The sequence below is a fragment of the Poeciliopsis prolifica genome, unplaced genomic scaffold (assembly GCF_027474105.1).
Source record: "Poeciliopsis prolifica strain line A6 unplaced genomic scaffold, Auburn_PproV2 SCAFFOLD003, whole genome shotgun sequence".
Classification (NCBI taxonomy): Eukaryota; Metazoa; Chordata; class Actinopteri; order Cyprinodontiformes; family Poeciliidae; genus Poeciliopsis; species Poeciliopsis prolifica.
This window is the reverse complement of record NW_026562378.1, coordinates 11,792,846-11,816,975: the sequence shown is the minus strand read 5'-3', so window position 1 is coordinate 11,816,975 and position 24,130 is coordinate 11,792,846. Positions and strand designations below refer to the sequence as shown.

At 38.4% G+C, this 24,130-nt stretch overlaps 2 protein-coding genes across 3 annotated transcripts; both read left to right on the top strand.

Moving 5' to 3' along the window:
• The first annotated feature begins 176 nt into the window (after positions 1–176).
• Positions 177–9,391, top strand: c1galt1lb (core 1 synthase, glycoprotein-N-acetylgalactosamine 3-beta-galactosyltransferase 1, like b). Of its 2 annotated transcripts, XM_055026833.1 has the most exons (4): positions 177–708; positions 818–1,080; positions 3,620–4,284; positions 6,327–9,391. In XM_055026833.1, exons 2-4 carry the CDS (start codon positions 864–866, stop codon positions 6,615–6,617), a joined length of 1,173 nt encoding a protein of 390 aa, XP_054882808.1. In that variant the 5' UTR covers positions 177–708; positions 818–863; the 3' UTR covers positions 6,618–9,391. The 2 variants fall into 2 exon arrangements, with proteins under 2 accessions (XP_054882808.1, XP_054882815.1); XM_055026840.1 differs by lacking the exon at positions 177–708 and having other exon boundaries at positions 715–1,080.
• A 7,996-nt stretch (positions 9,392–17,387) lies between these two features.
• On the top strand, positions 17,388–20,719 carry apof (apolipoprotein F). Its single transcript, XM_055026820.1, has 2 exons — positions 17,388–17,600; positions 18,607–20,719. The coding sequence occupies exon 2, from the start codon at positions 18,642–18,644 to the stop codon at positions 19,917–19,919; it is 1,278 nt and encodes a 425-aa protein (XP_054882795.1). The 5' UTR covers positions 17,388–17,600; positions 18,607–18,641; the 3' UTR covers positions 19,920–20,719.
• The last annotated feature ends 3,411 nt before the right edge of the window (positions 20,720–24,130 follow it).

Here is a 24,130-nt window from a genome sequence, read left to right as displayed (position 1 = left end):
TGATGTTGCAACAACAACATATTTTACTTCCACGCCTGGAAGTAAAATACATCTCCTTAAAATAAAACTTTATAACCGTTTATTCTCAACAAGTCGTGTTTACAAGGGTTAAAGTCCGACCCTGCCCTCTGACTAATATGACCGGAAGTAACGGTTTTTACTGGACGGAAGACAGCAGTTAGTCACACAAGTTAGACCTTAACCCTCCATCGACGTAGAGCTCCTTTAAACTTCTTGTCTCCGGGTTTTCTTAGGGATTTTTGTTTCAGTGAAAGTGAAACATCAGCCTCCCTCCTTCGTCTGTGGGGTTTCCTTCAGCCGCGCAGCCGCGACGCGACTGCTAAATAACTTAACAGCGAAGTTGACGCTAGCACCGTCGGTTGGATAACTGACTAGCTAGTTAGCTTTCGCTAACGGTTCCAACACAGAGCTGGAGTAAATGGTTAACCGGACACGAGTGCCATTGTTTGTTTTCTCTTCACTTGGGAGTTTACTCAGTGAACGGTTCTGGGGTTTGGTCGCTCTTTGGTCGCTGGGTGAGAACTCAGCTTGGCTTTGTGTTATGGCTAACTGTTATCGTTCGTAGTGGAAAACGTCACGTCTCCCCTCGGCTTTCGCTTCCCCCGAGCCGAAGCGCTATGGTCGCTGAGAGGAAGTAGTCCGCTGGATATTTCAGGTGCGATGTTTTATCTTCCGCCGTTGCTGCTGGTGAGTTAACCACACCTCAAGCACAGGGAGGGACACACGTACAGCCACAGATGCATCAATAACTCCCCGACAATAGCATTGGACTCACTCCAGTTCTCCCGTCCTTTAGGTTGAGCCGCTGCCACAGTGATTAACTGCAGGTCACCTGGTCCAGCATGAAGGCCCTGGGCTCCAGATTCTCTTTTTATGCGGGTTTTGTGGTGGGGACCTTCACATTATACGTGTTCCTGCGGCAGGTTTGGTTTGAGAGGTCGGAGCAGGCCGAAGGCTATAGGAAACTTAATGTCCAGGTGCAACAGTTGGACGAAGACCAGGGGATATGGAAGAAAGATAGGTCTGCTCTGTTCAACTTGGATCACCCTCACCATAGAGGTATGTTCGTTTTCCAGGAGCAATAAAGGAGAAACTTTTATTTTACAGAAGTAAGATTTCAGATGAATTGAGCTTTAATGAGAGGGATTAACTTGAACACATCTTAATGATTGACTACATAAAATTAAAGGAAATACATTTTTTATACTTGGATGTTACCTACCTTAGCATTTCAGATGTTAAAGTAATCTTATTAGTGAGCAGTTATTTCTTCAGTTTCTTGGGTATTGGTGTAAGGATCTCCTTTTAATATGCTGTGAAATCTTTACATAACCCTTTAAGACACTGGGTGTAATATGAAGGACTCCATTAGTCGCTGAGTTTTGCATTAATCTACTTCCTGCTTATTCTGAGTCGGGAGAATAGTAGGTGTGTAGGTTCTTACCATATAGCCTTGGATAAAAAAAAAGGTTACATACAAATATAAATAAAATGGATAACACAATTATGTTGCTGGAATTATGTGTGAAATAGACTTCACTCATAAAAGTACATTAATGTGTTTTGTCTCCCTGCCAGGCTTTAAGTGACAGTGAAAAATCTTAAATTACTCCTGCTTTTAAAATATGATCAAACATTGATGATGAAAATTATTATGTGTAGTTAATTTGATTTTAAAACAGCTATATTTAAAAGTTTTTAGGCACTTACTGTAAGGGAAATCACCCTTTTCTACCACTCTGCTTTATGTAGACCCGAGGAGCAAGTCTAGCAAGCTTTTACAAAGAGGACTAAACTATAGAAACCGTATGATAGAAGATTTTAGATTTTAGTTTTGCCATGGTGCATTATGTACATCAAGCAGTTTTCTTTTTCGACCGATATTCTGATATATTTGAGCAAAAGAGCAGGCTTATTAGGAGGACAGCATTCCATTTAGATGAGTCTCGGGTTATCCACCTGTACAAAACAATGTGCAGATATGCAGAAGAAAGCTTGATAACACGCCTGCTCATCGAAATCAAAATGGCTGCCATAAAATAAGCTTAGCTGCCAGAATGTTTCTTTCAAATCTTTATGGAAGGTGTGAACATCATAAACTACTATGACATGTCATTTACCAAATAAGCTGAATGAATAGCTATCTGAAGCAGTTGTGGTAAAGGCTTTATTTAATTTTATTTAATGAAGGATTTGAGTGGTGAGAACATAAGGAACACACCTGATCCCAATAACACAATAGACCACAGCAAAAATTTTGTGAAAATGTGTGCTGTTGATGCTTTGATTATTATAGACCACCTCAGGTTTCACATCTTCCCACAACGTCTCCATAGGACTGAGATATGGACTCTATGATGGCCACACCAAGATATTGACTTTGTTGTCCTTAAGACACTTTGTAACCACTAAGGCTGTACGTTTAGGGTTATTGTCCATTTGAAAGCCCAGTGTCTGCCCTGGCTGATATCTTTAGATCTTGCTTCAATATTTCTACATAGGTTACTGGCCACAAATATATCAAAATATGAGCTAGTCAACTTGGGGGTGTTTTGAGTTATTTACAGATTCTAAAAGTTTATACTTTAAGCTTTCCAATGATGTCAGAAACATGGGGGGAAAAAAAAAATTATGAAGAATTGACAATTTGAATGTCGGCATATCCCAACACATTTTGTTTTAGACAACGGCTTTCAAAGTTTCTCGACAAACCAGTTTAGCAACTGTTAACAAAGCTGTTCATTTCCATTCTGTCCATTAATCTTATCCCCATCTATTACTGTCAACATGCAGGGATCACCTAAGATCTTTAGACTAAAGGTCTGATCCAGTTTTTGTCTTTGGCTTAACAGACAAGTTTTTAGTTCTGTCTGGTTTTACAACAAAACTTCTGTCTTGTGAACCTTTGTCACGAAGTCGTCTGTGAGCTGTGGGTTGAGAAACAGAGGCTACACCTTGATTTTGGTGACACTGTAAGCATTATTTTTATTGAAAAGCATAATTTTAATTGAGTTTGGCAAAAGGTTTGCCACACCATGATCCTCTTCTGTGCAGTGGTTTCTCAGTTGGCTTTGAACATTCAGAAAACCTCCCCAGTATGTCATCAGAAATGTTCACTGAACATTTTCAGAGCAACATATACCTGTATTAATAACACTGAAGGCTAGCAAGGCAAAATAATTTCTACTGTACATGTATGTACGTCAGAGGCATTATTAGTAAAACTTTCATTAGAAAAATTTGGTAAAGAATGTCGGTGTAATTATTTTTGGAATAAAACATTAACAATTTTTAAAAAATTAAGGCAAATGTCAGATTTGACAGTTTCAAATTAAAAAAATACTTTGATTTTAAAGAAAAAATAAGTCAAATAAAACAATTTAAAATGATGACGGACAAGAATCATAAAGTTATTTATAAAGACTCAAACAAATTGCTGGGTTAATGCTCATGTTGCTGGTCATCAACCCAGCAACATAATGGCATGGTGTATCTCAAGTGTATGTCTTGATGAAATCCAGAACTCTGTTGATTTGTTCCCAAGTGGAAATAGACTTCACACATAAAAGTAGCTTAATGTGTTTTGTCTCCCTGCCAGGTGAGGATAGCCGCATGGCTGATGAATTGTACAACAAGGTGCGAATCCTTTGCTGGGTGATGACTGGTCCCAACAACTTGGAGACAAAGGCCCGGCATGTCAAGTACACATGGAGCCGCCATTGCAACATAGTTGTTTTCATGAGCTCTGTGGATGACCCCGACTTCCCCACGGTGGGACTTGGCACAAAGGAGGGGCGCGATCAGCTGTACTGGAAAACGATCAGGGCCTTCCATTACGCCTATGAGCATCACGCCAATGAGGCAGACTGGTTCCTCAAGGCAGATGACGACACCTACGTCATAGTGGACAATCTGCGATGGATCCTCGCCAACCACACGCCGGACGAGCCGATTTACTTCGGCCGAAGATTCAAGCCCTACACCAAGCAGGGGTACATGAGCGGCGGCGCGGGATACGTACTGAGCAGAGAAGCCCTGCGGAGATTCGTAGAAGGTTTTAAAAACAAAGTGTGCACACACACTTCATCTGTAGAGGACCTGGCGATGGGGCAGTGTATGGAGAAGGTTGGGGTGCTGGCAGGAGACTCCCGAGACACTGTGCAAAGGGAGACGTTCCACCCCTTCGTCCCCGAGCAACACCTCACTGCCAAGTTCCCTAAGAGCTTCTGGTACTGGAGCTACTGCTACTACCCCATCTCAGAGGCAAGTGCTGTTAAATCCCAGCGTTGATCTAAGGTGTTATAAGGCATGCTTATGGGATAAAGGGATGAAGTCAGTATCTACATTAGGTTGTGGTTTTCACAATCCTGCCTTGGAAGAACCACATACAGTTATAATCACAACCACAAAGCAAAAGCGCTGGGTGTTTTTCAGCTTATGTGCACTTTACTCATTTGTCTTTTTGCCGTGGCAACTTTTGAACCGTTTTCCTGTCAGAAATTGCCATGGCAATGTGTCTGCTTCTCCAGACCAAGGCAGTGTGTAGAGGCATACACTGTAGGGAGAATACAGGCTGTGGAAAATTTCTTCACACAGCCTCCATTGTATTGTAAGAGTATTTGTACTCACTGCTTCATATTTTATCACATTACAATCTCAAACTTTCATGAGTTTATTGGAATTTTATGTGATGACACAACACATAAGCATAATGTTGTGAAGTAGAATAAAATCGTTCTTTATTTTATCATGAATAATTATAATTTGCATTTATCCACCCCTCCTGACTACTTAATAGAATCATCCTTTTGCTGTAAATTTCAATGGTTTCCCACTTTGTAGTTCCAAACATATTTCTGCCAATTATTCTTTTAAAAACCAACTCAAGTGTCTTCAGAAATAAAAGATGCAACTAAACGATTCCCTAGTCACTCTGTACGGAGAGAAAATCAGGTATTTTGAGACTATTTTCTCTCCATAACTGCCACTTCGTTTATTGTCCTGCTGCTGGAAGGTGAACGTCTCTGTAAGCCCAAAGGCTTACAGAGTTGTCGGTGTTTTTCAGTTTGAACGTGTTTGACTACTTTTTGCTGTGTATTTAGCGCTATCAAACGTCACATCCACTGATCAGCATCCTTGTCTTTGTTGAAACAAAGACAGAGATGTCGTCCAACTGAATCACAATATGTGGCATGTAGACCCAAAAAGTCATTGTTGATCCACATCTTTGCTGTGTCCTCTATCGCCCTTTTTGCACTGCAGGGTTCGACCTGGGCCAGCCCAACTCCGTTCGACCCGGTCCTATTGGTACTATGGCCCTGGTCTTTTAGGATTGAGCTGGAAAAGTTGCGTAAATAGAATTATTGCTAAAGCTACCCAGGTGATTTCCCCAGCAACTGCAGAACAGTTTTCTTCTTGGGTCTTCCCTCCCATTTTTTCTGTGGAAACATTTACCTCAGCTTTACATTTAACGGAAAAAACCCATCTCATCTGAATGTTGTCATATTAACATGACGGCCATCGAGAAAGTCTAGAGCTCCTCTGATCCAGAAATCTGATCTTTGTCCCGCCCCCGCAGCCAATGAACCAATCAAAAGCTAATTTCAAACTGACCTGGTCTGGCCTGCCCGATTGGAACCATAACTCTTGGGGTTCCAGGGAGCGGGGTGGTACTGGACTAGAAGTGGTAATGTTGAAATGATCGGCCGGCCCAGGTCAACCCGGTTCCAGTGGTGCAGTGCAAAAGGGGCTTATGTGTCCTTTACATGACTTATGAAACTTCTAATGGCTCCCTGTTTGTCGCTCTTTAATTTAATTTGACGAGAATTCTACTATTACTTGTCTGGTCTACTTTAGTTAATCCTTAATTTGGGAGATTGGTGATCGGCTTGTTTTTACATGTGAAGCTGATCTAATCCACCAATGTTTTCAACCTCGGCAAAGGTCTAAAAATCAACCACAGTGCTTTTCCTTTCTCCTGTGAGAGACGTTTGACAGACAAACCTCATTAGGTCATGTCGAGATATTTACAGTTAGTCACGCTATTGTTTCCAATTCAGCAACTTTCTTGATATATTAAGCAACATTTCAGACGAAAAACTGGTATCGGTTAAAATCGGCATCGGTACCTTAGGCTTTTTAAAAGATCAGTAATCAGCAATCGACCAGAAAACTGCCAATGGTGCAGCCCTACTTTCCAGTCATGTACAACTTGGGTTGGTCTATCGTACATGACAAAAACATGGAAAATTTGGAGGGTTCTGACTTGGTGGTTAACTTGCATACTTTCTCTTTTTTTGTCGTAGGGTCCAAACTGCTGTTCAGATGTGTCGGTGTCTTTTCATTATGTAGACGCCACCAGCATGTACATGTTGGAGTACTACGCCTATCACCTGCGTGCCTTTGGCTACAGATACCGCTACCAGCCGCCGACCCCAAAGGCTTACAGAGCTGAACTTCCAAATGCCTTGGATTTTCCTGAAAGACTAAAAGAGCGGGCGTCTGGGGTCAAGGAGTCCGGGGCTGGAGATGATTCAGCGCAGGAAGCAGGTCCTGCACCTGTGGCTGCTAAAGATCCTGCTGAAGCGCCAGTTTGATAATAACACGGATTTTAAGTAGGAGAAGATGGGTGTTTTTCGTGTTACCCATGCATTGTGATAGTCTGGGATTGTAGTTCTTCACAAGCAGGAAATTGGCTCCCCTTTGATCCTAAGCTTCTTCCACATACAAGCGCATTCCCTGAGGATCCTGGAGCTCAGCGACTGCTTTTAATGTCAGCTGTGACTGCAAGACTGTTCCACGGGCTGAGACTTTTACCCTTTTATTTTCTGAAGTGGTTTTACAACTGTGTTCTTGGACGCCTGTGTTTGTCTATATGAATTTTTGAGAGGGTGATCCTGATCCAACATTTTAACAAAAATGTTCATTTAATTTGTTTTAATGTTTTATGTTTTAAGTCTGCATTCACAACAAGAAAACTGTCATTTGGTTGTCCTGCACACCCGCAGACGTTGTCTGACTTCATTCCTCACAGCGAACTGCAAGGGAGGACCTGGTTCTGTCAAGAATGCCCTGGTTTCATGTTCTGAGCCGTAAAACTTTCTCATCAGTTTAAACTTCCAGTCACGTTCGTGTTCGTTTTTTTGGGTTTTTCGCATGAGCTACCTCTCAAACTGTTTTTCAGTCTTTTTCAGCTGGACACGAAGCATAACATTCCATGTGGGACTCCTTATTAACCTAGTCACATTTTGGTTGTTATGCTTCATAAAGAAAGTCTTGTCTGTCTGGAACAGGCCGGGCTGGTTTCAGCCATGGAATAGTAAAGTTTTATGACTTCTAAAGCTGTCCATGTTCCTACAGTTTAAAGTCCTCCTGAGGAAATGCCCAAGCTATTCTGGTCTGAAATATTTATTTATAATGTTTTTAATGTTCAAGCCTACCCAGATGCCCATGGCTGTCATAAACTATTCATTTGCTTTTTTTAAAATTGATGTATAAAAGCTTCCTAATGAAGGTTCAGAAACTTTAAAAATGGCCTTTTTTGCCAACAATTTAAAAAGAGAAGAACACCAAATCCTTACATTGCAGACCAAGAGAGTTTTTGGCAGTAATACACATAAAGTGCGTTCTTTGTACCCAGATCACTTTTTTATTTAGTTTATTAAGCGTAGCTAAATATGTCAAACTTTTTTAAAGAACTTAAGACAAATCTTGTTTTTATATCTGAGAATAATTCTGTTCAACCGAGCCTAAAAGATTTGAAATATTTGTCTACTCCGTAGTGTTAAATAACATGGACTACTTTACTTGATTTTAAAGTAGGACAGCCCTGCTCTAAAGTGAAGCTACGTCTCAATCAAATTCAAGTCAAAACTTTTAATAAAACCAATCTTAAATATAATTTTTTTTTATTATTATTACTTATTGAGCCGTTCAAATATTTGCTTGAGCTTTAGGTTATATTCTGATGGCTGGACATCTTGCACCAGAATATTTCTGGCAGGGCAAAAGTCATGCTTCCATCATTTAAAATGTCCTGGACAACTTTAGTTAAATATTTTAGTTGATTGATTCAATTATCTTCTCACGTTGAGACAGTCAGCTATTTAAACTTATTTCATGATCTGAAATATGTTAGAAAATACAAAAAGTAACAACTTTTTCACACCACTGTAAAGGGAACATAAACACAGATTTAGACTTGAATTATTTTACTTTATTCCATTTAATCAAATCTACAATATTCCCAATCCTGTGTATATGAGCCTGTATACATACATTAGATATGTTTACTATAATATTTCAGATCTATATAATCCAACCAAAGATTTTTGCACTGGAGAAAAGATTCCCCAGTGAAGGTAGTAGTTTTCTTCATTCATTTCATCCAACAGTTTCACTCATACAGCCGTGTTTCCTTGCTGGATGGTCGAGGAAGTAGTTGATTGAATAATTTCTCGTTCCCTTTGAAAATATGGGTGGTTTGCTGAAAGCAAACAGTTGCAGGATATTTGTCTGCGCTTCCTGAAACTGCCACTTGTCATACACACACACACACACATTTGGCAAGTTCCTGCGTCCTTCTCCCCAAGCTGACGCTTAAAGAATGTGCCTTGCGAACTGAGAATGTATGAGCCATGAGCTGCACACGCGACTTTGCACTGTGACGTTAAAATGGGGAAAAAAGGACGATGAAGGATAATTTTGTTCCAAGCCTTTCATTGTGTGTTTTGCTTCTGTTTGCTTTAGTTTGACTGGAAAAAACCCTTTTTTTAAATTTAAATTTTTTTTTTTTTTTTTTTTTTTTTTTAGATGACAATGTGTAAAAGTTTCTACTTTTTCTGATAAACTGAAAATTTTATGTTTGTGAAAAATGATGGCCAAGAAGTGGCTGAAAAACAAAACACACTGCACTTTTGATTTTGATTTCAACCACTTTAAATTTGTTTACATGGAAGCTTTTCAGACTCTGTGTTACAACTAATTATTTGTGTGTGAGAAGCGCAGTTCTATTTTTATCCGTTTTTTTAACAGGAGATGGTTGTAAGATTTCACATGTCTCGGTGTCAGTCAAATTGGGATTTTTTTACGTCAAAGCCTCTTTGAAAGAAGTTGCTTCGGCTCGTGTTTGATATCTGCTGCATTGAATTTTTTCTTAAAAAGAGTGAGACACCAGTTCCTTGACAATCTTGTCAACATTAGGGTTTTTCTCACAGGGAAAAAAATGTACAGTGCTGTGTCGACACTTGACATGTATTTGTGTTAGTTGTTGGAATTGAAGTGTGCAGATTTGTGAGAGCACAGAAAATATGATTTTTTTTTTTTTTTTGTGAAAGGTACTTTAATCACTATAAATAAATATTTTACTGTACTGTTTCGTTATACATTTTTGCAACAGATGTCACAGTTGTGAATTCTTTGGCTTAACCAGCGTGTTTATCCCTATGTGGCTCCTAACAATGGATGACTTTGTTGAATAGAAGAGCTTTGATAAATTGTAGGTTTTATGACAGCTGGTCACACACGGATGTTTGCCATCTGCATCACTGAGAGCGTTGTCTTCTATGAAAGAACAAATATGGTTCAATAGCCAAAAAGTCTAACATCACATTTATTTGTCTTTCGGGTAGATTGAAATCTATTTCTCACCTTTGCTTTGCACAACTGGAGAATTGAAACCCCGTCTTCTGCAGAAATGTTCGCACTGATCCACAACCTGCTCCTGCTGCACACAAAGATTAAATCACCAGTTAACAAGTTAGGCTCAACATTATGTAGAGTTACTGACAAATGTGTAATACTCTTTGAACCTTTGACACCCATTAAGAACATTATGTGCAATCAAGTGCCTTGACAAGTCACCTAATTAGTATAAGCAGGAATCCATTGGTTTTGGTTTCGTTCTGTGAATGCCTCAGAGATCAAAGAGCACAGCAGAAAACTCAGGGTTAAAGTTGTTGAGAAGTTGAAAGCAGATTACATCTGCACAACATTCTAAATCTCAATTGTCTTTGCTTGAATGCGGTGTTGGGAAGGTTGCTAAGTGTCACACTTTATGCATAAAGTCTCTTTTTGGGATTCTAGCTGCTAAAGCGGCAGTACATAACTTTTATAAAATATTTTTGACATATTTGTTAAAGCTGTTGTTTTCCATCATTTCCCTGAATTATCTGAAGAAATGCACCACTCCCAGTCAAAAACAACCAATCACAACCAGGAGGAGGGTCTTAGTGCTGTCAATCATCCTCAATTGGAACGTTTGCAAAGTGAAATATGTCAAAATATCTCTTTTGTGTTGCATCCTTTAAAATGCAGTGAGGTTTTGTGGTTGAGATGTGAAAAAGTTTTGAGCAGGATGAACAACGGCACAGAAATGTCAAATATGTTTTTAACTGGGCAGAAGAAATAACTCAACCGAAAGGGAGATCTGACAAGAATCAACATAACAAGCTGACAGTCCAAAGGTTGTTTTCCTCCCCAGTGGTTTCATAAAAAGCCTAAAAAAAAAAAAAATGACTGGAGTCTGCGTACTAGTTTTACACAATCTTACAAATATAAAATGTGTAGTAACTCGTTGAGGTTCAAAACTCATTTCAAATTTTTATCTAAAATCTGAAGCTCGTTAGCATGAAAACTGCTGTTTTTAATTTGTCTTTTCCACCCCTTACCAATAAATCTGATAACACAAGCTCAACATTTTAATTCAGATCTGTAACTTCTTGATTTAATGATGAGAAAAAACGTTTTGGCTGATAAATTATTAAAAATATATGTGCCATTATCAATATCAGAAAAACATTTACTATCAAATTTATATAGAAAGCTGTAGGTTTGTTGAGCAGACCAAAACAAGAAAGTTGGTCCCGAATAAATGACTAGTCGTTGCAGAGACACTCACCAGTTTTTTGTTTTAGCAGGTCAGCAAGGATGTGATCGGCATCATCTGTGCAAGACAGAAAATGTAATTTATTTTTTAAACCCCAACTAAAAAGCACTGCCTTACAAGAAAACGGAAATGTTTTGAGATTATTGAATAATATAAGAAATGCTTACTCAATGCTGAAGCAGCATGTCTCTTTCCCAAAAGACCCACAAAGGCGTCGTAGTCAGTGGGATAAAATCTCTTGAGTAGTTTGTTTTCACTTGTCTGAGAGCAAAGAGGAAAAGTGCTGAGTGCAGTAAAACATTTTGAGGGAATAGCCTAGGAAGGAAATAGTCCATTTACCTCTCTGGGTGGCTCATATGTGTCTGCTGTACTCAAACACGACACAGGAAATATAAGAAAGACCATCACAACCAGGGAAGTGAGATTTGCCTCCATTTCTCTGAAAATCAATCATGAAATTTTAAATGGTAGCAAACCATCAAGGGATTTATCATCATTTCTTGTATTTTAAATCAAAATATAAATTTAAAATATTTATATGTGCCAATCAAGAATAAGAATATTATTAAATTTACATTTACATTTTAAAATGTGTTTAAAATGTAAATAAAAAATATAAAGCAATTGTCCACTTCTAAAATAAAAAAAAACAAAAAAACGGCACAGTCGCCTAGCAACCTCTCAGCCAATAGAATGAAAGTGTTGTACTGGGGGCGTTTGTTTCCTTCTAGCGGGTGTGCCTGGGTGGCTACTATCGATTGTAGTGACCTGCGCCACCCACTGGATGTAGGGAGGAACAACCACGTCAGATTTCAGCACTGCCGGATATTTTTGTTCAGTTCGACGGACTGTTAGCGCTATAGCTAATATTAGCGGGCAGGAAAACCCCCTCCCCCATTTATTGTTGGCATTTTAGCCAACAAGCTAACGTTACCACAGCAGAAATGTTAGCATAACACATATTTTGAGTGTTCTAGATTATTTTCAGAATTAATAGCAGAAACGCTAAAGTTAGAATTTTATCCAGAGGACAAATATATTATCTGTTATTAGGGTTGCTCAAAAATATTAACGCATTTATATATGCATCTGTCTATTGTGTTAACTATCTTTACTTAGATTGTGTTTGTTCTCCATGGAGCTAATGCTAATGCTAACCCATTTCCTACATTTTTAATGGTTCTGTTCTAGGTTCTAGATTCAAGAATTTAGGCCCAAAAAAAAAAAAAAATCTGATTCAGTTTTTCCCAGGAGTAACTACGGAGCCCCCGAAGGGACATAGGGACGCAAAAGTTTTGCGAGGGGACGCAAAAGAAAAAAAAAATCCCCATGTCCCCTCGGGGGCTCCGTAAGTAACAAAATGGAAAACATTAAAGTTGTTGAATTAATATTTTATGGATGAGGACGTCAATTGTTTGTCTGAAAGCAAAAACAAGTAAAGTGGCTACTTGGATATTTAATTTCTAAGCAATAAGCAATCTGGCTTTGTAACAATTCTTATGGTTGAGCTGGGCATGTAATTAATTGATCGATTTATATCTTAGTTTTTCCACATAAATTATTGTTAAAGATTTTCTCTAATATCTGAAACGCAACAAAACCCTATGGTTGATTCTTCAAAAACAAACTAATTTAAAAATCTATTTTAAATTACAAAATGCATCTTTAGAGTATGAGAAATTATTCAGCTTTCAATCATTCATTATTTGTTATCTTTGCTGTGAATGGCTACCACAAGAATGACAAGAGCATATGCTTTTTGTTTGAGACTTTAACAAGATCACAATTAAAATACCAAACTATTCTAATATGTACAAGAACTTGTTATATTAGTATAAACATATTAGACTGGTTGTGTGACTCATTGCAGCAATAAACCAAAAGAGCTACAGGTTTTTTCTCTCTCCATTTTATGACATTTAGAAAATGTGTTGTAATAAAATCGAATAAAAGAAAATAATGTTTACCTTGTTGGAGTTCTCCCACATAAACCGATCAGCTTTGCTTCTCTTGAGTTCAAGCTAAGCGACTCTTTGGGCTCAGGATCTCAGTTAATATAGTTCTCCTGAGATCATAAGTAATCCAATTAACACTCCACCCCCTCCCAAAGAAATGTAGCGCATCTCTGTCATCAGACATGTTTAATTAAATAACTTGCTTTGTGCGACATTTTGATCGAGTGTTATTATCTTTCAAGATGTGTGTCAGTCATTAGTACTTATTTGAATTATATGAAGTGCGTTGAAATTATACACTGATTATTATCGATCATCTCTGTGAACCCATTACTGGCGACCTCATGAGGATGTCTATTAAGTTAATATGAAAACAGGGACCCACCCAAACAGAGCTGCCACTGTACCAACATCTGCAGGTCAGGCAAAGATCACAACATTGTGTTATTGGATCATTCGTCTTTCAAGTTATTTGTTTGATAAATATTCAACTGTTTCACATTTTCATGAGAAATAATTTTAGTTGTTTTGTGATTTGCTTAACCAACAGCTTGAGGTTTACAGAAATTTATTGCTTAAAAGAGGCCGTAAATTCACCAAATGTTGTTTCAACAGCTTATTTAGTGGTTGGAAGCAACATGTTCACGCTTGCCTTTTAAAATATTTCTGGTCTAACAACCCAGAGCATGAAATGTATTTGTCTAAACTTACCCAGTACTTAGCTGAAATATTTCAAAATTATTATGAGAGAGAAATAAAAAAAAATATGGTTTTCAAATATGTTTTATTTCACTCCTCCATCTGAGAAAAGCACTTTGAATGTTTGCTTTGATACGTCAACCTGCTTTTTGTATTTCAAAACCAATTCTGACAGATTTCAAAGTCCAACTTGGCCTGAATTTCAGTAATCTCACCAAATAGTGTCAAGCTGAATTTAAGTTTGTATTTGTCCACACGGACAAACCAAATACCTTCAAGAGAAAGTTTTAGGGTTATTCAAGATAAAGACTCGGTTATATGAGTCAAAATGAGGGTTTCAAGTTGTATCAACTTTTAAGCATGGTGATGGCAGTGTCATGCTGACTAGAATCCCCTCAGAGTTCTTCAACTTTTTCTCAAGTCAGTGGTTGACAGTTGAAATTATGACACAAATCGATGTTTCAGCAGATCAATGATCCAAAAAACAGAAGTTAAAGCAGGAAGACATGATGCTTGTGGATTTACTCTGACCTCAGCTCCATCTGAAATTCAAAGGTTATTCTTGACAAAAAAAAACAAACATCCAACCTAAATGTCTTCTATCAGTTTTGCTTACAATAATGGTTCAATTTCATACCAGAATCACCCCAGAACCCTGATAATTTCTGAAAAAGATTTATTCAATGTACAACTTGTGAAGGAACATTTATCCAAATAACAGAGAGGCTGTATGTATATACCTTTCCCAATGTTTATTATTTTGACCATTTATGGATCAGAGAAAAGCCACAGTGCAGTATGACATTATGTAGAACAGCTATTTAAACTACAGTCAGGATTTTTTCCTTCATTACAACTGTAAAGTATATTCAGTGATTAAATAATAGGGGGTGTTGGTTACAGGAAATGGAGCTTGTAATGTGGTTGACTGCAGCTGACCGTACGCCCTGCAGGCGGATGGTCGCTCTTCAGTCTACGCTCTCATTGACTGGTGCGTAAGAGTCCAAATAACTCCCACGCTCTCTGTCCTAATGAAAGGACAAGTGGAGGCACTTTGACTGGCTTTCTGTGAACAAAAAATGAAAACTTTGTTCAATCCTCCCTACCAGTGGTTCATCTGTTTTGAATCATTCTGAATCACAAATAAGCATAAATTGCTGCATCAATTCATCAGGAATCAATTTGGTTTGATTTCTGATGATGAAAGTAATCTAGAGATCGATCCTTGGTGACTGGCATGAAAGTTTAAGCTTGAAAAACTGGTGATGATAACTTTTACAATAACATGGAATTAAAATGACCATAAATTCACTCATTTATTTTCTGTGGAAAGCACACTCTAAATTGCAACACCTATTCTTGCTTAAATTAGGCTTGTATTCTTTACTTAAGTCTCACTAAATTGTTAATTCTACTCAAGTAAGGTGAGTAATCTACATGTAAAGTCATCCAAGCCGCCTTTAAATGCAACATTACCTTTAAGGTACTCTCTTTTAAATGTGTTTTCATGCCTTGCTCCCATTTGTGACATTTTCTATTTTCATAGTGATAACTGGCTCCTGATTAGAAACAGATTGTTTCTGATTGTTGATTAGATTGCTTCTAATCAATAATCAGACAAGGATTCCACAGAAATCGAGATGAGACTTGAGACACATCTTGAGATGTGACTTTATAGTGTGTTTTGGAGACACACTAGGGGGCGATGTGACTTGAGACACCTTTCAAGTCTTTTTTGGAGACACATCGCCCCCTAGTGTTGATAATCGAAATAGCTTCTAAACCAGAAACAAATAAATAAATAACAAAATTACAACAAAGCAAATAAACAGAGTAAACAGGCAAAGATACGTAAAATAAATAGAGACCTAAATGCACAGGAGCAGCTCTGATTCATGTGAAATCAAACTTGAACCCAGAAGCTGCATCTGTTTTTTTTTTTTTTTGAAACTAGAGAGATTTATGCAATTTATGAAACAACAATAAGCATTACATATTAACAACAAAATTATCAAAGAAATAAATACCAATATTGTATAGTCATATATTGACCAATGTTAAAATTATTATGAATCAAAGGCTAAAATGGTTTTAGTCTTGATTTAAAAGAACTCAGTGTTTCAGCAGTTTTGCAGTTTTCTGGAAGTTTTTTTCCAGAGTACAGGAGAATTGAAGCTGAGCGCTGCTTCTCCATGTTTGTTTCTGGTTCTGTGGAAGACCTGAAGGTCTAGAAGGTTGATACAACAGCAGCAGATCTTTAATATATTATGGTGCTAAGTCGATCAGTGGTTTATAAACTAATCTCAGCGTTTTAAAGTCTGTTCTCTGAGCTGGAACTGGAGCGATGTGCTCTATCTTCGTGGTTTTTGTCAGAACGCGAGCAGCAGTGTTTTGAGTCAGCTGCAGCTGGAGGATTGATTTGTTGGACAGACCTGTAAAAACACTGTTGCAGTAATCAATGCGACTAAAGATAAACGCATGGATGAATTGCTCTCGATCAATTCTCTAATCTGAGAAATGTTCTGATAGAAGGCCAACTTTGCAACTGTCTTTATGTGGCTCTGAATGTTCAGGTCAGGGTCCAGCACTACATCCATATTTCAGGACTGATCTGTAATTTCAGGCCCAAATGTGACTAAAGTGAGATATAAATGGATGGATTGAGAAATACAGCTGCAGCTCTTGTCTGTTATGTTGAACAAACTGTGCTTAAGTGTGAGTTTAAGAGTTGGTTTGTCTACATTTTCACCCACATCTATGGCCATGAAGGATAACTGAATGTGATCATACAAGCAGCTGCAATGCAAGATGGACAAGTCAAGTAATCATATCATCTGAAGGGACCTCAGAGTGGAGCTGCCGCTCTGCCTCAAAAGAAAATCACTTGCTCCGGTTCAGGAATCTGATCTAGATGGAGGCTCCCTTTGAATGTTTTTAATTTACTAAATTTTTATTTAAAATCTTGCTGCATTCTAAACATTGGGCCTGTGAGGCCTTTCCATGGCCAGATCGACCTGAAGCTTATGTTCCATTTAAGCTCAGTCTCATCTGACCAGAGCACTCTGTTCCAGTTAAAATCCCAGCAGAGAAAACATAGCATGTTTGCTTTGGTGATGAAAGGACAGCAAACTCTTTTTGAAACATACAGACTGGGGATTTGGTGACCCTAAATTATGCTCTTTCATTGAACATGTCAGTAGTTTTTCCATCCTGCTTGCTTTGCCTGGTGGTGAAATTAATATTAATCCTCATCCAGGCCTCATTATTAAGCCAAAAAGAAACAGAAATGCATGGATTACTTGTCATGACTGCCTAGAAACTAGTCAACCTGAAAAAGTATAAATTACAGAAACTGTTTTGCTAGATTACGTTTATATGAATTGTTTGAAATTGTGGTACCAATGGTTTTGTAAAATTGTTTACCAGATAATAAAATATAATAAAATTGATTAATGACTAAGTAGATTTTTCTAAAATTTCTAAAGGGCTCAATATTTATACAAAGAATGGCAATAGCAGACCCCAAACGATCAAATCGAATGATGGCAGAAAATAGATCCAAATAAACGGCAGTGTGTGAAGAAATCCTGGTTTTACTTTCAAAACAAGCTCACTTTCTTTACTCCTCTTGTTGGCAGTGAAAGAGAGAAATTCGCTCACGGTGTGAGGAGTGGGGCGGGGGGCATTTTCTTTCAACTATGTGGGTCAAAAACAAAACCGAGCGGTTGCGTGAGAGCGAGCAGAAGGACTGTGGGGGATGAGCGGATAACAGGACACACAAACAAAACTGCTTTAGACCACATGGACTTTCCCCATGTGAATCAATATTCAAGCCCTGCAGTCCCTGTTGAGCAATGAGGCCAAATGGAAAAGGCAGCTGAAAGACGGATGGTAGAGAGGGAGGGATCTGAGACGCCGTGTTAGAGAAGCATTCTCATTGGAGGCAGAAAAAAGGCTGCTGAGAAAACGGGAAGAAACATACTCCCACGTCCTGAAGCCATCTGACACCCTGCAGACTGCAAGACGTGGAAATTGTTAAGGTAGGTGGGATAAGATCCAAAAAATCTTAAATCTAAAATTAAGTGAAAACTTCACTTCATAGCTGTCAGGAACAGGATGAATGATGCAAGTTGTGAGCGAGATGAAATAAGAACCACACATTTAATGTTTTCGTTTATTGCCCTGTGGCTGCTTTTGCATTTTAATTTTCTGTATTTTTGTTTTTACTGATCTGATTTACTGGGCACCATTAAAAAAACATCTTTGTTCATGATGTTCTGACTGTCTGAACAGTCAGAACATAGTTGCTGTGGCCACAAATACAAGCAGGCGGCAGGCAGATGACAGAATTATAAGTTAAAAATAATGATTAAAAAACCTAGCAAAAATAAATAAAAAAATAAGATAAACTCAGTTTACAAAGTCACAAAGAGATCAGAAAAACAGAAATTGTGACAGAGAACTAATGAATTAAATATTTCATCACACTGTGGTGAAGTATTTAAGCAGTTTTTGCCACAACAGTATTTGCAAATGTGTTAATGGAGCTAGTTGGGTCTGATTGCACATCAAAATGAATAAACATAAAAACATAATTATTCTTTATTTTACTTTGGTGAACACAGCATTCTTCTTGTTGTGTGCAGGACTGCATGCCGTTCACAGAGGTCTGACTGCAAGTGAACTAAAGTTATAATGTGAACATCAACACAGAAAAAGGTGGCGAGCGTAAACTGAGTTCGCCTAATTGACATGGAATGAATAAACACACAGAGCAACTAGACCAGGGAGAAACTGGAGCAAAAATACTAACCATAACAAAACACAAAGGTACATCCACCATTTGTCCAGAACCAGCAGGGGTCCACTGAGTCCTGCCAGGTATAACCACTTTACTGCAAGAGTCTACAAGATAAACTTGATTAAGAATCATTTAAGATGATTATTTAGGGAATTATAACTTGTTTCTTTAACAACAATCTCTGCAACTTTATCCACTGACAGCTTGCTATGTATTTTGATTGTATTGTCTTGCTTTTATATTAGTGGCTTTGAGGAAGATCCCTGTGAAGAGAGGGAGGATGTTCTCCAAGGTGAAGTGGCTGATTCTGATCCAGCTCCTGCTGACCGAACCGAGCCTGTGCAGAGTCCCGCTTCCTCCACCCGAAACGGGCAACCTGCTTCACACAACTCCAGCCAGTGAAGATGCCGAGCAGAAACAGGACATTCGGGTTCTCCCCGCTTCCAGTCCACAGCCACACAAATCTGAACCTACGTCGACTCGTTCTCAAAACGTGGAAAAGATCCGATCAACTATTTCAGCGAAGCTTCAGGGTCAGATTGGAGATCACCTCCAGATTCGAGGAAACGTCAGCTGTGCTGAGCTGCTGCATGCCAGCGCGGTGGATGATCCGTTATCCTCTGTGTTCCCTCAGGAGCTGCTGGGACTCTCGTTGGTTCCTGTCTTGGTGGCGTCAGGCTGCCCACAGGAGGCTCAGCTCCTGGTTCTGAAGCTGTTCGACCTGCTGGGGAAGGCTGACACTGAAGAGCTGCTGATGGATTTGGTGGCTCTTATAGAGAGGAAGATGAGCAGGTCTACATCAGCATCGACTTCAGCATCACTGCTTTCTGAGGGAGAAGAAGCAAGTCAGCATATAGATGGAGTGATGTTCAACATTCAGCAGCTGGCTTTAGAGAAAGATGGTGACCTTGCATCACAGGAAGGTCATTGTGATGGTTGGAGCCGAGTGAATGGGACCATGCTACTGGGAAACGCTGTAAGAGGGACTGCAGGCCGAGTGGAGGACGCTGTCAGAAGCTGTGAAAGACTCGGAGTCCTGTGTGCCGGTGTGACCAGCGGTGGGCCTCTCATGCCTGGAATGTACCAAGCCGTGTTAAAGAAAGGTAGCCGCATCTTTCCATCCGCGTCCCTGGAGTCTGAGTGCTGGATCCGCCAGTGTAGCCCACAAGAAGAGCTTTTTCAATCCTCAGGTCAGCGGATGAAGCGCAGCCCTCAGAGGGGCTGCATCAACAAGGACGAGGAGCGCGTGTACAACGTGGTGGAGTGGATCCCCGCAGTCAGCACCCTCTACAGCCTCGGCACAGCGGTCTACTACGCCTCCATCAATTGCTCGGCAACGGCCAAGGAGAGAGCCATCCTCAGCGCTGTGGACCTGGGCACAGATGCCCTGATGGTGGCCACCGGTGGGACTGTTGGGGTGGCGGGGTACGCTGTGGGGGCAGGAGTGAAGACCGGTGTGAAAGCCGGAGTCAAGTACCTGCTGAACTCCATGAAGGCAGAGGACGATGTGCTGGTGAACCAGTCCAGCTTGGAGAGGGGAACCTTTACCGTCAAGTGAACAAGTCACTTCAGGCAATTTGTAAAAATGTAGGAATACCTAATCGTTAAGTTTATTTAGGGGGGAAACATTCCATGTGTAGAAGTAAATATTAAAAAAATAAAACATAGGTGGACAAATGGTTGGTAGTAATACTGCCGATCTTCTTTACAACACTATTTGGCCATTAAAGCTGCATTAGGTAACTTTTGTAAAAGAAAAAAGTTTTGTAACATATTTTCTCAAACTTTCACTATGTCTTGACATCTGAACAAATTCAACTGGTTGGCCTTCTTTCTGTGGTCGTCTGCAGAAATACATCACTCAACCAATCAACCAATTAAAGCCAGGAGGCAGGTCTTAGCGCTGTCAATCACCTTTATCTCTGCTACGCTATAGCTCTTTCACCACGATAGAGCCTAGAGTGAACATGGATAAACAGATTTCCTGTAGTTTGTTTCTTCAGCATTAGCACATTGAGCATCACATACACAAGTGTGATTGGCAGTGCTAAGACCTTCCTCCTGGCTCTGACTGGTTGTTTTTGACTGGAAGGATACAGAGGGGCTTGGCTGTTTTTTCACAAGTTATCTGCTTCATATTAAATTGGCAAGACATAATGAACGTTTAGAGATATTAAAAATTTTTTTTTTATAAAGGTTATTGTCATTAAAAAGAAAATTGCAAATACTGCTGTAACTAAGCTCATTTCAAACTCATCAGGAATTTCTTACAGTGGGATTGTTTTCCTTTGGAATAAATGTATTAAAATTAAAGGTTAGAATTTTCAAAACGTTTCACTAATAAAAGTAAAATCTATATTTTAATGTCTTTCAAACTTGATTTGACAACATTTAATGTATTAGAAACTAGACAACTTCACATAAAGAAATAAAGGTTATTTTAATAACTGACTCATTTAGTAATAGGAAACTGCGAATATTCATTCTAACCAGTGTAATGACAAACTAGACTTATTAGAGTTACCACCATTTTTTATAGTGGATATCAGTTTGAATTATCTGAACATTTTGCAGCAGCACTGAAAGACTGATCTCAGGAAATTAAACCTACAACTCCTCAAACTTTGATCTTGACTTTCTTAATTTTCCCAATGCGACGTACATGGAGGGAAAGTAAACTGATGTGTTGATATTCCTATAATTTGAATGTGTTTTTTCTGTTAAGCTTCAGTGTTCTTTAATTTAGTTTAGTATCTGTTTGTTTATTTTAGAAAACTTGCAAACAGGGCATCAGGTCAATAATAACAGAAAAATAAAGATGCTGAAAAAAGTTAACTAATCATAAACATTGGCTTCAAAGCACTCAACTAGCCCCTTGTTGATTCTTCCAAAACAGAAAGCAGACACTGGACAAAAGGAGTCACTACCTCTGCACCTCACAGTAACTCAGTTATCGTCAGCCTTGCTCTGGTGAGCAGGATCGTAACTCTTCAGACAAAATGTTGACTGAAACTAAAACTTAAAGCTTAGGGAGAGCTCTGTCCTTATCTGCATGCTGCCTCCTGGCGCCTCTGAACCCTCCCTAAAGCCCAGCAGAGAGAAATACAATGAGCTCAAACATAAATCTGACTCTGCAGATGCAATAGACGGAGTAAATATCCTCATCAAGTTATTTAAGGGTTAGAGAGAATTTACTTTCTAAAATTTAGCTTGCAGTTTCTCAGAACAGAACACATGGGATAGCATGTTTTGCCGTTTGTCTGAGCCAAACTTTATGACAAGAAATAAAAACGAAAGAAAAATGTGCTGTGTTTGACTCCAGGTGCAGCAGCTTGTAGTTTGTTGTATTTGCTTGTAGGGATATGGAAAATACTTTAAAAATTTGCCTTTTGCTTCTTCAGCAAAAAGGGCAAACAAAAGCAAAAAATAAAAACTAATAAAAAATACAGACATTTATTAGAAAACAAGCAAAGAAAACAAGCAAAAACTTAAAGAGGCTTTTAGCTGATCGAGAAATGTAAATTATCCATCCATCCAACCATCCAACCTGGTTCCCTCCTTCCATCATGGTTAGCTCTCTCCATCCATCCTAGTTCCCTTAATTCATCCATCTTGGTTCTCTTCCATTCCTGGGAATTACATGACCATTTTGATTTCTTTACAGGGATGTTCTCACAACCACTTAAAATAAAAATGCATAAAACCAGAAGTTTGTCTTTGAATGTCGGTTCAGGGAACCGGAGGGGAACTATCGGTTTAGGGAACCGGAGGAGGAGAACCATCCTTGAGAATCCTTCAGATTCAGAATGAATCTGAAGATTCATTCTGAATCTCCAGATTCAGAATGAAGATTCCTTTGAGATGACAGAAAGAGACAATATTAAACGTCGTTGACAATGTTATCTCCAATGTTTAAAGTTGTCCAGGAAGTTTAACATTGTCCTCAATTTTTTATTTTATCTCCAGTGCTTCACATTGTGCTTGATGTTTAAGGTTAAATTGTCATTATCGCTGTGTTTACTGTATCTGGAATGTTTTACTTTTTCTCCAATGTTTAACGCAAAAGGAAACTTGCAGGTGAAATTTGACATCTGATAAACATTGGCATTAATGTTAAACATTAAGGATAATGTTAAGCATTATCTTTGATGAAATAAAAAATCAGGGACCACTTAAAAGATGAAGATGACGAGATAAAGTGATCTTCATTCCTGTTAAACATCAGTTAAACATCCCTGATGGCATTAAATGACCACGATAACACCGAATGTTAAACATCAGACAGAAAGATAACCATTGATGACTGACGTCGTTTAACATTGAAGACAATGTTAAACTTTGTAGTTATAAACTTTGTAGGGGCAATTTTATTTTCACATGATTTATTAGTTTGATTTCAAGTCTGCAAATCTTGGAACCTTAAAGTGTTTTTAATTTTTAAAAACACTTTACTATTGAAACACTAGTAAAAGTTCTACCTTTTTCCTTCATCCATCCATTCCTGGAAATTAGTAATTCAGCTATAGTGAGGTATGTATTGTAATAAGATTCAAGTTACTTTTTCAAAGTAACTATGCCATCACTGATGGCGACATGAAAGCACCCAAAAATTCTGTATATTTGTTACACAAGACAGAACACATGGGTGGGACATATCTTCTTGAATGTTCCTACAAATCAATACAGAATCCCCAAGCTCTGAAGACCTGATTTCTCTTCCATCGTCTCCACTTTAAGGTTCTGCCATAATGTCCATTTGTTGCTAATTTAAACCCATCTACAGAGACCTTTCACCAATTTGCATGACTCAACCCCATTCGTTATCAACTCTTTCCATGTAAATTATGTGTTTAGTGTATTCTGACCCCAGCTGAGTTATACTGGTGAAAATGACTCCTGGTGTTCCCTGCTGCTCTGATAACACAAAGATGATAATGTGTATAAAGAGGTAACTTTTGCAGATCTGTTTAACAAGTCATTTATGCATATTTTAAGTTTGTTGTCAACATCTCAAGTGAGCAACAGACCTACCTAGGTTGCACACCTGACACTGTAGCGTGTGAGTTGTTCTGTGATCTTTGCTCTATGTACATATTTACCAATGTAATAAATCTATGAGCAATAAACCCAGAGGTTTTGTATCTTTTTATGTAAATATGTGAACTTGACACTTTTACAATTACAACTAAATGCATGCAAACAATTTATGCTGTTGCTGAAATGGAGACATAGAGAAGGCCTAACCTACCTACGTAAAGAAAACAGGCTACATGCGTACACTCTGTAAGAGTGTATTTGTGGATTGGAAAGTTTGCTTTTCTTACATAATTTTCAACAAGAAAAACATCTAGTGGTATGATGTCAACTAAATGTATGGATCTAAAATAATATCCACTATAAGCTAAGAATGATCAAGGAGCAGAAATGCAACAGGAATAAACCAACAGATGCACCATTCACTTTTCTTTTTCTGTCTAATACAGATTATGAGAATCTTTTAGATCTGATGTGTCTTGACACTACCCGAGTAATTAATATCAGATTTTACTTTTACAAAAGTAAGACATATTTTTTTAGTCGAAATTATGCAAAATACTGTTGCTTTTTTGTTTTAACTAGAATTTTTATGTGCGTCTATTTCACATAGTAATACCTTACTTTAACGTAATTATGGTGTAAGTTAGATGCAATAGTAAATCACATAAAAAGGAATATTGTTTAAAATTTCACTTAAAGTTAATTACGGTTTACAATGCATTCATAACATAA

Bases quoted from the DNA above. Each gene is read 5' to 3' on its own strand.
- c1galt1lb (XM_055026833.1), top strand. From the start codon at position 864: ATGAAGGCCCTGGGCTCCAGATTCTCTTTTTATGCGGGTTTTGTGGTG. The intron at 1,081-3,619 runs GTATGTTCGTTT...TCTCCCTGCCAG, and splicing joins GGATCACCCTCACCATAGAG to GTGAGGATAGCCGCATGGCT. The intron at 4,285-6,326 runs GCAAGTGCTGTT...TTTTTGTCGTAG, and splicing joins GCTACTACCCCATCTCAGAG to GGTCCAAACTGCTGTTCAGA.
- apof (XM_055026820.1), top strand. From the start codon at position 18,642: ATGTTCTCCAAGGTGAAGTGGCTGATTCTGATCCAGCTCCTGCTGACC.